This window comes from Camelina sativa, chromosome 13 (assembly GCF_000633955.1).
Source record: "Camelina sativa cultivar DH55 chromosome 13, Cs, whole genome shotgun sequence".
In the NCBI taxonomy this organism is placed as follows: Eukaryota; Viridiplantae; Streptophyta; class Magnoliopsida; order Brassicales; family Brassicaceae; genus Camelina; species Camelina sativa.
In genome coordinates, this window is record NC_025697.1 from 2415999 (window position 1) to 2428461 (window position 12463).

A 12463-nucleotide genomic window follows, 5' to 3' on the forward strand; every position below is an offset into this window, starting at 1 on the left:
TTTTTTGTCTTAAAAATTATTATAAAGTTAAATTTTGATCTGCAGTGTTCGACACACTAAAGTTTTATGCAGCCGATATCTTAGACTTAGACAGTTAGCACTTAGCACCATCGACATCAATTTCCAGATTCATATTTTAAAATTAGTGAACTTCAGAATATGGAAACAAATTCCAATATCTTCAGACAGGTCATATAATTTGTACGCACCTAAATTAATAGTGACAGCATATTTTTATGAACAGATAAACTAATATAATTATATTTATTTTAAGGAATTTTTTGGTCCGTATATCCACTGACTTAAAGCTATATGCATGTTTTTTATTAAAAAATAATAATAACTTACTGATATTAAAATTCATTATGCGGATTTTTATATAGTATTCAAACCAAAACCAAAAAAAATAGAACCAAAAACCAAATTAGGACTTAATAGGCCCATCCTAGAATGTTTAAGCAAGTAATGGACCCTTCCCATAAGAATCTTTAACGGGCTCTTCTCCCTATGATTGGGCTTCGTTAAACTTTCCTGTTTAAAGTGACAACAACGATAATACGATTTTACTCTTCGACATCCTCATATTTAAACTCTCTGATCCACAAAAACAAAACCCTAACCCTAATCACAGCCGGAACCTAGAAAAGCACAGAAGTAGTGAGAGAGACTCAGAAGAAGCATTTCGTAACCCTAAAAATCACAAACCAAAAAAGATGGGTCGCGTTCGCACGAAGACGGTGAAGAAGTCATCTCGTCAGGTGATCGAGAAGTACTACTCTCGCATGACTCTTGATTTCCACACCAACAAGAAGATCCTCGAGGAAGTCGCAATCATCCCATCGAAGAGACTCCGTAACAAGATCGCCGGTTTCTCAACTCATCTCATGAAGAGGATCCAGAAAGGACCTGTCCGTGGTATCTCCCTCAAGCTTCAGGAGGAAGAGCGTGAGCGCCGTATGGACTTTGTTCCCGATGAATCCGCCATTAAAACCGATCACATCGAGGTCGACAAGGAGACTCTCGACATGCTTGCTTCCTTGGGAATGTCTGAATTGCCTGGCGTTGTTAAGGTTGATCCAATCTCTGCTGCTCCTATTGCTCCTTTTGGTGGATTAGGCCGTGGAAGGAGGTACTAGACGAGTATCGATCAATCCACTCAGCTTCTTTCAGATGTCTGTGTTGGCTTCTTAGCTTCTTTTGTCTGCAAATTTTTGTTTGTGCTTTTTTTTTGTGTTGAATCGGTTTAAGTTGAACTTCTATGCTCTATAAGCCTTAATGTTACTTATTTTCTTGGATAAATTTCTCAACTTTGTTTTGCTATTGCCTGATTTTTCATATATTCTTGTTGATCTCTTATGCTTTGTTAGAGAACCTAGATGAAATGTAGGTTATCTATTGGCTCATGCTTCCTCACATTGGTTTGAATTGTTAAATACATCACTCTTATTGATACAAAATGTAGTTGTACACACAAAGTAAGAACACTCAGATGTATTTTAATCTCAATCATTCGAATTGCCTGCCATGCCAACTAGTTTGAGCATGTTGCGGTCTTCTTTAAACCTCTCTAGAACTGTACCTTTCATGGCGTTATGTTTGCTGTCTTGTTCGTTTGAGGCTTGAACGATTCCCCAACATTCTATGACTTCTGGCTGTATTCTGCTAGTCTTGGAAAGGCTCGGGCTACCGAACGTTGTGCATTCAAATGTTTGGCCTTGATCGAAGCTTGCTGATACAAACAGACCGTAGTGATTGATTTTTCCTCCAAATCCTATGCCGTTTGGAATGTTCTCTGATGTGAAATTAGTAGCACACTGCGCAGGTTAACATATGTTAGAATATGCTTTTAATCACATTCACATATATATAGTAGGAACAGAGTGTCTGTAGAGTCATATATATATACCCATTGAATGTTGGTGTTTGCTCCAGTTGGTCTGTAAATGGCTGCTTTAGGATTTAGTTGGAAAAGAAAAGACTTCATATCTCCATAGAAATCGCTGTACCTCTCCCAAGGTTGAGAGGCGTATCCTCCATACACACAGCCTTCTCTGTCTTTGATGATTAACACAGATGCGGACATACCAGTGTTTCTGCAAGATAATTTACATTAGCAACCAAAATAAGTTCTGTCTTGATTTTGACAAAGTTGCAAGCAAGGATAATGTTAGATACAATGATGCTACAGTTGAAAGACACTCACGATGTGTGCCCAAGGAATGTGTTGAAGCTTTGACCGTGTAAGGAACTGTGATACAGCAGCTTCCACTCAACAAGCTCATGGTGAGGAAGAGCTCCTCCGATATGCCAAGCGTATTCCTTCTTCAACAATAGCCTGTCTGATTCGACACCATCTCCATAAAGCAGATTCGGGACTTGATATCCAGGTCTCACTATACAAGGTTCAGCGGGAATAACAACATGCAAATTAGGAGAACGTTTACCAGTTTTGTCAAATAAGTCAAGAACGAGAGAAGACAAAGAATAAACCTGGACCGGGGGGCATAAGCAAGCTTCCAAGGAACTTTCTGGTAGTTGGAACGTGTGAGCTCCAGCTTCTGAAATCCGCAAAAGTCATTCCTTTTCCAGAACCACCATCATCATCAGATTTAGAGAAAGTAGCAGCATTGAGTAACGCATCCACCATCTCCTTGTAATCACTTGATTCCGCATCAGAACTCTCAGCAGACAACACACTCTTCAAAATCACCACCAGTACCGACTCTAAATCAGACCTGAAGGAAATACTAAAATGTATCACACATTCACAGCATAACAATCTACTCCTGAGAGTTTCAGTTCAATTTCTATCCGAATCAAGAGACCAAATTAGAGCCTCGATTCACAAGATCATAGAAAGCTACCTTGTCAAGACCCCATTGCCAGTGACATCCAAAGTCTGGTATATAAACTCAGCAATTTCATCATCAGTTCCTTTCTCATATGTTGCCTGAAAAAAGCAACAAGATTTGAAGTTCAACACAGCAAAATTAGACTCTGGATTACAGGAGTTGCAATTTGTAGCTTCGTGACAGTGTTGAATCCTACAATGAGAGGAGGCTCACAAGAAAAAAAGACAAGTAGTAGTAACCTTAGCAATAACAAGATCTTCAAAAGTCAATTTATCATCTTTCCTATGTTGAGTGACCATATCGAAGATCCTTTCTCCTAAAGAACCACTCAGACCAAAATACTCCTGTGCAAAATCGAATCCCAAACACAACATCGTGAGAGGCTAAATTTCAAAATTAATCAAACCACATAAACCAAGGACATATAAAATTCGTCAAAACCTGGAAAGCAGGGTAAGATACGTATTGGTCATTGCTCTGAGACTTGGAAGCGAGGGAGGCGAATAGAGATTTGAGATCTTCGAGCTTCTTCTGAGTAAAAGCTCTGCAACAAAACAAAACAAACACACAATTGAATAAGATCGAATTCAATTTGAGAAATTAAAAAGGTGAGATTTTTTAAGAAGACCTTGAAGCAGAAGTGAAGCGAGGATTCGCCGATGACGAATTCGAATTTCCCATTATTCCTCTCTTCTTCTTCTTCTTCTCCGGCAGGTTTCGCACTCTGTTCTTCTATTATTATTTTTTGTTTGATCTTTCTTTGCTTCTTGATATTTACAATTTCACTCCCTTAATTATCTGAAATATTCTTAATTTACCCCATTACTTTTAATTCGTTAATCTCGATGAAAAAATACAAACTTTTTGACTATTTGTGTATTCGTTGAAAAAACTCAAAAAGAAGAGAGAGAGACTGAAGGAGGAGAAGACGAGGAGCACAAATTGATTCATGCTTTCAGATTTCGACTGGTGAGCCTTATCTTGATGTTTTGCACAAACCCTTGATGATTGCAATTCTTCTTTGTTTTTATCGAATCTACAGTTCTTGTATTGTATGAATACTTTTTTTGTTGTGTTCGGTCTGTTTTGACTTTGACAAAAATAGCAAAGCTAAGCTCTTTTTTAATTTGAGCAGTAAAATTGTTCTTCTTTCATCAATTAGATGTGAAAGATTCATCCTTTTCCTGCATTTCTTGTAAACTGAATGTTCAAAGATTGATATGGAGCCTTTTCTATAGTTCTTATATGAGTTGTGGTGTTTGGTGTTTTTGTTATGTTAGAGCAGGCTTTTAAGTCAAGACAAAGAAAAATATCAAGTAAAGAACCATATTTATCCTGCAAGATGACGAGATCGTGGGTGCTTTTGTTTGTTCTTATGTTCATTGTGTTGACTTCTCAGTTTGAGTGGAATGAACAAGCTGATAGTGAAACTGAGACTAGTCCTCCTCTGATTCTTTCAGATCAAGAGCAACATATACCACAAGGCAAAGAATCTCTGCATGAAAAGGTTTGTCTTTATTCATGTCTCTTACTCTTTGGTAGAATTAAAACAATGTAGAATTGTTGTGTATGTTGACCTAAGGATGGAGATGAGTTTTTAAAAACTGATACTTTGTTTGTCCAATGCCTTATCAGTGACACATTTCGTTTCAGTGACTTGATTAGTTTCGCTAGATGTTGAATTGAAACACTGTCCTAATTGCTTCTTCATGTTTCTTGTCACTGTGGACTGTCTGTCTTACTCTGCAGTTTTTTTTTTTCTTGCAAAACTTAAAAAGTAGCAAAAACGGACCATTGCATTCTCTTACATATCACTTTAGCTACTCAGTCGTATAATCTCCTTAAGGTCTCTAAAGTTTATCATAAATGTAGTAGTTAGTTGATAACTAGTCAAATTTCCACATTTTGTGGTTCTGTGACAACTTTGTGATATGCTTTTTTCTGATATGCGAGTTCAGTTTTATCTTGGGAACACATTAAGGGCTAGTTTCCAGCTTCATCTCATCCCTCTTTGCAGATCCCAATCTTGAGTCCTCCAAACGATATGATTGTCAAAGGATATACTTCATGGTATGATCTAATGATAATATGAATTATATTTGTGACAGAAAATACTCTCTCAAGAAAAGAAAATTCAAAAGCTTAATGAGCTGATTCGAGATCTAAGGAGGCAGTTGCTGCAATGCCGAAATGAAAATCAGGTTGAGTTGAGGGAGCTAGAAACTGAGCTTGATCAGCTGCTGTTAAGAGGTGTTTAATCCATTTTTACAGGTATATCGTTTTCCCTTGTTACATGTTTCACAGTTTCTTTCCTATTGAAACCACTGTGAAATGGTGATGCTTGATTGAAAGCATTAATTGACTAAACAGTTTCTATTGATGAATTTTGACATTACCTATCAATTAGATATGGATGGCTAGAATTTAAGTGCCAACTAGTGTGATGCATTAGGAGATACCTATTGATTATATTGGATATTTTTAAGGCACAGTATGGCGCATGCTTTCTATATTATTATCTGGGCCAGGCTTATTAAAATTAGTTTTCCATATAAATTTTAATTGTTAGATGATCAGCTACATTCATCATGTTTCACATTTGATTTGCTTGCTGTCTCGACATTTTACCTCAGAAGTGTCAATAGATCAGGAGAGTGTTAAGAGTGGTAGTTGAGAACTATTATAAGCTGGCAAGAGATATAATGAANGAGAAATTAAAAAGGTGAGATTTTTTAAGAAGACCTTGAAGCAGAAGTGAAGCGAGGATTCGCCGATGACGAATTCGAATTTCCCATTATTCCTCTCTTCTTCTTCTTCTTCTCCGGCAGGTTTCGCACTCTGTTCTTCTATTATTATTTTTTGTTTGATCTTTCTTTGCTTCTTGATATTTACAATTTCACTCCCTTAATTATCTGAAATATTCTTAATTTACCCCATTACTTTTAATTCGTTAATCTCGATGAAAAAATACAAACTTTTTGACTATTTGTGTATTCGTTGAAAAAACTCAAAAAGAAGAGAGAGAGACTGAAGGAGGAGAAGACGAGGAGCACAAATTGATTCATGCTTTCAGATTTCGACTGGTGAGCCTTATCTTGATGTTTTGCACAAACCCTTGATGATTGCAATTCTTCTTTGTTTTTATCGAATCTACAGTTCTTGTATTGTATGAATACTTTTTTTGTTGTGTTCGGTCTGTTTTGACTTTGACAAAAATAGCAAAGCTAAGCTCTTTTTTAATTTGAGCAGTAAAATTGTTCTTCTTTCATCAATTAGATGTGAAAGATTCATCCTTTTCCTGCATTTCTTGTAAACTGAATGTTCAAAGATTGATATGGAGCCTTTTCTATAGTTCTTATATGAGTTGTGGTGTTTGGTGTTTTTGTTATGTTAGAGCAGGCTTTTAAGTCAAGACAAAGAAAAATATCAAGTAAAGAACCATATTTATCCTGCAAGATGACGAGATCGTGGGTGCTTTTGTTTGTTCTTATGTTCATTGTGTTGACTTCTCAGTTTGAGTGGAATGAACAAGCTGATAGTGAAACTGAGACTAGTCCTCCTCTGATTCTTTCAGATCAAGAGCAACATATACCACAAGGCAAAGAATCTCTGCATGAAAAGGTTTGTCTTTATTCATGTCTCTTACTCTTTGGTAGAATTAAAACAATGTAGAATTGTTGTGTATGTTGACCTAAGGATGGAGATGAGTTTTTAAAAACTGATACTTTGTTTGTCCAATGCCTTATCAGTGACACATTTCGTTTCAGTGACTTGATTAGTTTCGCTAGATGTTGAATTGAAACACTGTCCTAATTGCTTCTTCATGTTTCTTGTCACTGTGGACTGTCTGTCTTACTCTGCAGTTTTTTTTTTTCTTGCAAAACTTAAAAAGTAGCAAAAACGGACCATTGCATTCTCTTACATATCACTTTAGCTACTCAGTCGTATAATCTCCTTAAGGTCTCTAAAGTTTATCATAAATGTAGTAGTTAGTTGATAACTAGTCAAATTTCCACATTTTGTGGTTCTGTGACAACTTTGTGATATGCTTTTTTCTGATATGCGAGTTCAGTTTTATCTTGGGAACACATTAAGGGCTAGTTTCCAGCTTCATCTCATCCCTCTTTGCAGATCCCAATCTTGAGTCCTCCAAACGATATGATTGTCAAAGGATATACTTCATGGTATGATCTAATGATAATATGAATTATATTTGTGACAGAAAATACTCTCTCAAGAAAAGAAAATTCAAAAGCTTAATGAGCTGATTCGAGATCTAAGGAGGCAGTTGCTGCAATGCCGAAATGAAAATCAGGTTGAGTTGAGGGAGCTAGAAACTGAGCTTGATCAGCTGCTGTTAAGAGGTGTTTAATCCATTTTTACAGGTATATCGTTTTCCCTTGTTACATGTTTCACAGTTTCTTTCCTATTGAAACCACTGTGAAATGGTGATGCTTGATTGAAAGCATTAATTGACTAAACAGTTTCTATTGATGAATTTTGACATTACCTATCAATTAGATATGGATGGCTAGAATTTAAGTGCCAACTAGTGTGATGCATTAGGAGATACCTATTGATTATATTGGATATTTTTAAGGCACAGTATGGCGCATGCTTTCTATATTATTATCTGGGCCAGGCTTATTAAAATTAGTTTTCCATATAAATTTTAATTGTTAGATGATCAGCTACATTCATCATGTTTCACATTTGATTTGCTTGCTGTCTCGACATTTTACCTCAGAAGTGTCAATAGATCAGGAGAGTGTTAAGAGTGGTAGTTGAGAACTATTATAAGCTGGCAAGAGATATAATGAAGGGAAAGTACAAATTTGCTTGAAGATGAAAGGTTTCACTCTACTTGATCCTGATCAGTACTGTATTCTGAATCACTTTTTTGGTGTGTGTGCAGATTGAAGCTTTGTCTCTCTAACCTTCCTTAAGCGTAAATCCAGATTCTTGATCAAATCTAATACCATAGCCCCTCTTTCTAAGCACTACTCTTGAAAATTATGTACTTTGAAGGAGAAAACAAAAGAATGGTCTTTTTTTTAAGTACATCAAGTATGTATGTAAAGCAAAGGCATGCCATTTGGTTTATTTTTCATTTTCTTGCATTATTATCATAATACTGAAAGTGCGGGACTACTTGGTCGACTCAATAACTTGGACTTCTATGAAAAGACCAGATTCTGCAAACAAAAAAAATAAAAAAAAATAGAAAGATGCGAAAACTAAAGAAAATTTTACTTACCGGGTATTTTGTGCCCAAATCTAAAAATTGTATTTCAGTATATGTATAGATCCATTGGAGGTTGATGATCAAAATAATCTTGAAAAAAAAAGTTTGAAATAATCAAACATTGTAGTTATTTACTTTAACTATTCAAATAGTAGTGAATCACCCAAAAACTCAAAATGTTAAATTTCTTGATAACATCTTTTGACTTTTAATTATTAAAGAGTTTTGGAGTTTTACACCACATGAAATAGATCCGTTGTTATCATTTCAATCTTTATGATCCTCCTCTCGCTGACCCATTTTCTACGCTCGTTATTTACGTACTTCCCATATGCATGAATTGTCAACAATATAGGGGACAATTACGTTATACTATAAATCGAGAATTCGGGATAATATGACCTAAAAGCTAATTCTTTGGATGCTTCAAGTTAGGGCTGCCTATCGATATAAGTAACGATACAGAGGCTGTTCTTTTGGTAAACGCTGCTGCTGCGGCAGCGGTAGATTGAAACGGCGTGTCAACCGGAATAGTAGTAATGTTAAACGATACCGTGGGCTTGAAAATTACAGATCTAAATGAGTCGCAGATGGCATCCGTTGAGTCACGACGGTATCGGATTGATCGCTGAAAAATATTAACGACATATCAATCTCCAACACCGTTCATCATCTGCGACACTTCTCTCTCATCTCTGTATGTTTTGCTCTCCGATAATGCTGTTTTTCTTCTTTACCTGTCGATGCCGCAACGTTTAGCGAAAGAACAGCCTTACAACTAATTAAATGTCGTTTGTATGTTGTGCTGGTCATATCACTTATGGCAAACATATGAACGCTTAACAAAAATATTGACCGGGGTTAAAAGTATGTAAATACGGTTCGATTTAAAAACCTTTACATTTGGTGAGATCACGTTGGTTTTTTATTCTTCTTGTTTGACGCGATGAGCGAGGAAAAACTAAATAACTAATCTCTAAAGTCAGCAATAGTAACTCTTAATTTACCAAAAGAGAGAAACAAAAACAAAAAAACAAGTCAGCATTAGTGTTTTTAAATGTTCCCACGTCATTTACACGAATGCTATTAATTCGACAAGTCAACTAAATAGTTTTTTTATTGCCAATGTTATAGATGGGGCTGAGAGGCAAGGCAATTCAGTTGCTCAACTGGTTGAAAGTTGAAACATTGTTACTAAAGATAATCTCATAGATTGTAAAAAACAAAAAGAAACTAAGAAGAGAGAATACATAAATATATACTCAAGTAATTTGTTAAGAAGATTGTTTTATTTGTTGTCCTTGTGTTGAAAGATACGATCTTCACAATGATAGTATGATATTTGATGCATGTGATATCAAGTTGCACATTGATTGGTGCAATTAGGGTACCCAATTTAATGAAAAGAGCCGAAATGTTAATGCTCCCTTTGCTTGTTTTCTTGAAATTGTAAAAAAAAACATGAGTTAGAATGAGACTATATGTATAAACTGCAGATAATGAATTATAGTTCTTTTAACAAATCTTATAATTGTTTAAAACAAAAATATCTGTAACGAAAATAAGTCCACGCCATTCACTAGGCAGTGCACACATCCATGATTTGATGATTATATATGTAATCTATTTTTAACAAAAGTTATGACATCGTTATAGAGTTTAAAACTGCTATATATTGTAAACGATACCCGTTGTTTGACTTAGCCACTCGGATTATCATATTATTGTTATAAGGACGAAACGAATTCGAAGCTTCTTTTCCTTTACATAAAGTCGAATTATTTTGGGCCAAAACAGAAAGATAACAAAATGGGACCAAAGAACAAAGAAGTAGATTTACGAGGAAGAAGCTAAGCTAAGTGCCTATAAGACTAAAAAAAAAAATTGGTCCCACCCAAATCCTAAACACATATTCTATTTCTCGCATCTCCCACACATTCGATAACATTATCATTATAGGATTTGAATCTAGAAAATAACACAACAACAATATTATCAACACGAACTAAACTATAGTATATTTTATACTGTATGTTTTAGTTCATTTAAGATTCTTACATCGATTTGTTTTTTTTAGTTGTGGATTATATGGTTGATGTAGTATACGACTAATTAAGCATGATAAACTAGTTAATTTAAGATATTGATACTGATAAATACGGGCCTAACATTAATGGTAAATCCAGCCAAACATGGTATTAAATTTATTTAAATGGAATTAATTGTAATGTTGTCAACTTTCATAATACTAGCAGTTGGATATATATTTTGTATCTGTATTCTTACGATTATAAATACTACTTTATTTAAAGTTGTGAAAAAAAGAAGATCCTAATTTGTTAGCCTATTTATTAAACAAGTAAAATAATAATAAACGTTCTTCCAAATTTCATTAAATAACTTCACATGGGAAACTAAGTCACGCTACGAATACTAGTTTTGCTTTGGGTGTGAAGCTAAGTAATTTTGTAGTATAGCCATTACTAACCGGCATCGCTGTATTTATTTTCATATTTTGTAAAGTTTGTATTATTATTAATACAAACTTTTGTTTTATTAGCATGTAATGTTTTTAAACATTTTTATCAACTCGAATTTTTAAAAATTGTGTGAACAATCAAGAATAATAGAACAAGCAACCATATAAAAGTTTTGTATAAGAACAGTAGCACTTTACATATTCATTCAAAATCTCTAGAAATACTCACAAACTATTGGTTTAGGTTTGTAGTTGTATAGTGAAAAGTGAAAAATCCTATAATTAATCAACTGATTTGATATATAACAGATAAACACAATTGATCAGAGCTTAATTAAGATCCACCCACATATCTGTTTATTCATATTTCAACTAAGAAACTTGACTACCAAACCTCGGACCCACTCTAATACACTTGATGATGGGGTTTATATGATCACTTTGCTCTCTCAAGTCTCTCATCATCATCTCATCCTTCAGTTTTCTTCCTTGTCCCCAAACTTTCAACAAGCCAAAAATATATACTCTAATTGAAAAAAAAAAAAAAAAAAAAAAAAAAAAAAATCTTGATCAGACTTTTTTTGATATATATATAGGAGTTATCTCAATCGCATAAACTATANTGCATAATTTATACTTTTGTCCCCCCTCTCATAAAACTTTTAATAAAACTAAAGGCCAGGAGGTGGTTCACCTTTATATATATATATTTGGCTTGTATTTGGGGTTCTCTGTACCAATTCTGGTATCTTGCCATTTAATTTTGTTTGTGTTTCTTTAATTTCAATTTAATTTCTTTGACTGTACATTTTTTTTTTACTTCTATGATTTTTCTTTCAACTTTTACTACTAGTATAAACATCTAATTCAAGTTGGTTGCCATTTAATTTCTTGGTTCCATATATTAACTCTTATGAAGAAAATAAAAATAAATAATGGTTGTTCAGTTGAGTATTTAATTTGATTTCTGTGTATTAGCCATAAACACCTTTCTTGTTCTTTTCCTCCTCCATATTTAATATGCAATGAATTGGATTCCTGCAAGAAATCTACAGATTTTCTTGTGTATTTATTAAATACATTTAAGAAAATTAAATTACTGGTTTGAAGTTGAAAAGAAAAGTAATTAAAATTCGATACTCTTGAGTCTTGAGGCATTAAAATCATCAATTAACCCATCTGATAGTATCAACTAGTAGTAGTATACTTCAATTCAAATCTTTATGATTCTTCTCTCTCTCTCTTTCTCTCTCAGTCCTTTCTCACTCATAATTAAATTAAAGCCTTAATGAAAAATCTATCTATCACCTCTTTAATATTTTCTCTATGTGTTCTTTCTTGTATATAAAGGCCTAAGCTGAAGCAATCCAACCACCAGTAAATAAGACAGAAGACTCTTCTTTGTGAGTCAAGTAACAGAGTCTTTTGAGATCACAGAAACCCTTCTCCTCAGTCCGCAGGTTTCAAGGTATTTTCTCCGACCAAAACTCACTTTATTCCACTTATAAATTCTCTTCTTGTCTGAACCAATTCAATTCAACACAGAAGGATGAGTCGAAGAAGTCCGAAGCTGGAACTGAAGCTGAATCTTTCGCCGCCTACGTCAAGCCAGAGGAGGATGGTTCGATCTCCAACCCGCTCTGCGACGACTTCACCGACGTCACCGCCAAGCTCATGCGTCTCGTCGGAGATGAACCAGGATGAGCCGTCTGTGAGATACTCGACAAGTCCAGAGACAACCTCGATGGTTCTTGTCGGATGTCCTCGTTGTCTCATGTACGTTATGCTCTCAGAAGACGATCCTAAATGCCCTAAATGCAAAAGCACCGTTCTTCTTGATTTCCTCCACGAAAACGCCTCAAACGCAAACGCAAACGCTGCTGCTTC

General features: G+C 34.9%; 5 protein-coding genes across 9 annotated transcripts in view; 4 read left to right on the forward strand and 1 right to left on the reverse strand.

Annotated features, from left to right (window-relative positions):
• LOC104734630 (40S ribosomal protein S17-4-like) lies at nucleotides 591-1320 on the forward strand. The gene has a single exon (XM_010454242.2). The coding sequence runs from the start codon at nucleotides 714-716 to the stop codon at nucleotides 1134-1136; it is 423 nt and encodes a 140-aa protein (XP_010452544.1). The 5' UTR covers nucleotides 591-713; the 3' UTR covers nucleotides 1137-1320.
• On the reverse strand, nucleotides 1376-3592 carry LOC104734634 (TLD domain-containing protein 1). The gene is made up of 8 exons (XM_010454249.2): nucleotides 3481-3592; nucleotides 3294-3396; nucleotides 3092-3196; nucleotides 2865-2950; nucleotides 2491-2735; nucleotides 2204-2393; nucleotides 1907-2093; nucleotides 1376-1814 (listed from the first exon to the last, which is right to left on the reverse strand). Exons 1-8 carry the CDS (start codon nucleotides 3531-3533, stop codon nucleotides 1503-1505), a joined length of 1281 nt encoding a protein of 426 aa, XP_010452551.1. The 5' UTR covers nucleotides 3534-3592; the 3' UTR covers nucleotides 1376-1502.
• LOC104734632 lies at nucleotides 3712-5550 on the forward strand. Of its 3 annotated transcripts, XM_019235030.1 has the most exons (4): nucleotides 3712-3821; nucleotides 4138-4168; nucleotides 4252-4359; nucleotides 4961-5550. In XM_019235030.1, the coding sequence occupies exons 1-4, from the start codon at nucleotides 3802-3804 to the stop codon at nucleotides 5108-5110; spliced, it is 309 nt and encodes a 102-aa protein (XP_019090575.1). In that variant the 5' UTR covers nucleotides 3712-3801; the 3' UTR covers nucleotides 5111-5550. The 3 variants fall into 3 exon arrangements, with proteins under 3 accessions (XP_019090575.1, XP_010452548.1, XP_010452549.1); XM_010454246.2 differs by having other exon boundaries at nucleotides 4138-4359; XM_010454247.2 differs by having other exon boundaries at nucleotides 3717-3821; nucleotides 4133-4359.
• Nucleotides 5826-8017, forward strand: LOC104734631. 3 transcript variants are annotated; one of them, XM_010454245.2, is made up of 5 exons: nucleotides 5826-5935; nucleotides 6252-6282; nucleotides 6366-6473; nucleotides 7075-7237; nucleotides 7768-8017. In XM_010454245.2, exons 1-4 carry the CDS (start codon nucleotides 5916-5918, stop codon nucleotides 7222-7224), a joined length of 309 nt encoding a protein of 102 aa, XP_010452547.1. In that variant the 5' UTR covers nucleotides 5826-5915; the 3' UTR covers nucleotides 7225-7237; nucleotides 7768-8017. The 3 variants fall into 3 exon arrangements, with proteins under 3 accessions (XP_010452547.1, XP_010452545.1, XP_010452546.1); XM_010454243.2 differs by having other exon boundaries at nucleotides 5827-5935; nucleotides 6252-6473; XM_010454244.2 differs by having other exon boundaries at nucleotides 5831-5935; nucleotides 6247-6473.
• LOC104737859 overlaps nucleotides 11789-12463 on the forward strand; it is a 4779-nt gene continuing 4104 nt past the window's right edge. Inside the window, exons 1-2 of the mRNA XM_010458113.2 lie at nucleotides 11789-12044; nucleotides 12122-12458. Coding sequence (XP_010456415.1) covers nucleotides 12126-12458 — 333 coding nt within the window. The 5' untranslated portion in view covers nucleotides 11789-12044; nucleotides 12122-12125. The remainder of the gene's footprint in view (nucleotides 12045-12121; nucleotides 12459-12463) is intronic.

What these genes read in the sequence shown, in the direction of transcription:
- LOC104734630 (XM_010454242.2), top strand. Translation starts at nt 714, where the DNA reads ATGGGTCGCGTTCGCACGAAGACGGTGAAGAAGTCATCTCGTCAGGTG.
- LOC104734634 (XM_010454249.2), bottom strand. Translation starts at nt 3,533, where the DNA reads ATGGGAAATTCGAATTCGTCATCGGCGAATCCTCGCTTCACTTCTGCT. An exon ending in GCTTATGCCCCCCGGTCCAG is followed by an intron (nt 2,394 to 2,490) that starts GTTTATTCTTTG and finishes AACCTTGTATAG; the next exon opens with TGAGACCTGGATATCAAGTC. An exon ending in CAAACACCAACATTCAATGG is followed by an intron (nt 1,815 to 1,906) that starts GTATATATATAT and finishes TAACCTGCGCAG; the next exon opens with TGTGCTACTAATTTCACATC.
- LOC104734632 (XM_010454246.2), top strand. Translation starts at nt 4,195, where the DNA reads ATGACGAGATCGTGGGTGCTTTTGTTTGTTCTTATGTTCATTGTGTTG. An exon ending in AAGAATCTCTGCATGAAAAG is followed by an intron (nt 4,360 to 4,960) that starts GTTTGTCTTTAT and finishes TATTTGTGACAG; the next exon opens with AAAATACTCTCTCAAGAAAA.
- LOC104734631 (XM_010454243.2), top strand. Translation starts at nt 6,309, where the DNA reads ATGACGAGATCGTGGGTGCTTTTGTTTGTTCTTATGTTCATTGTGTTG. An exon ending in AAGAATCTCTGCATGAAAAG is followed by an intron (nt 6,474 to 7,074) that starts GTTTGTCTTTAT and finishes TATTTGTGACAG; the next exon opens with AAAATACTCTCTCAAGAAAA.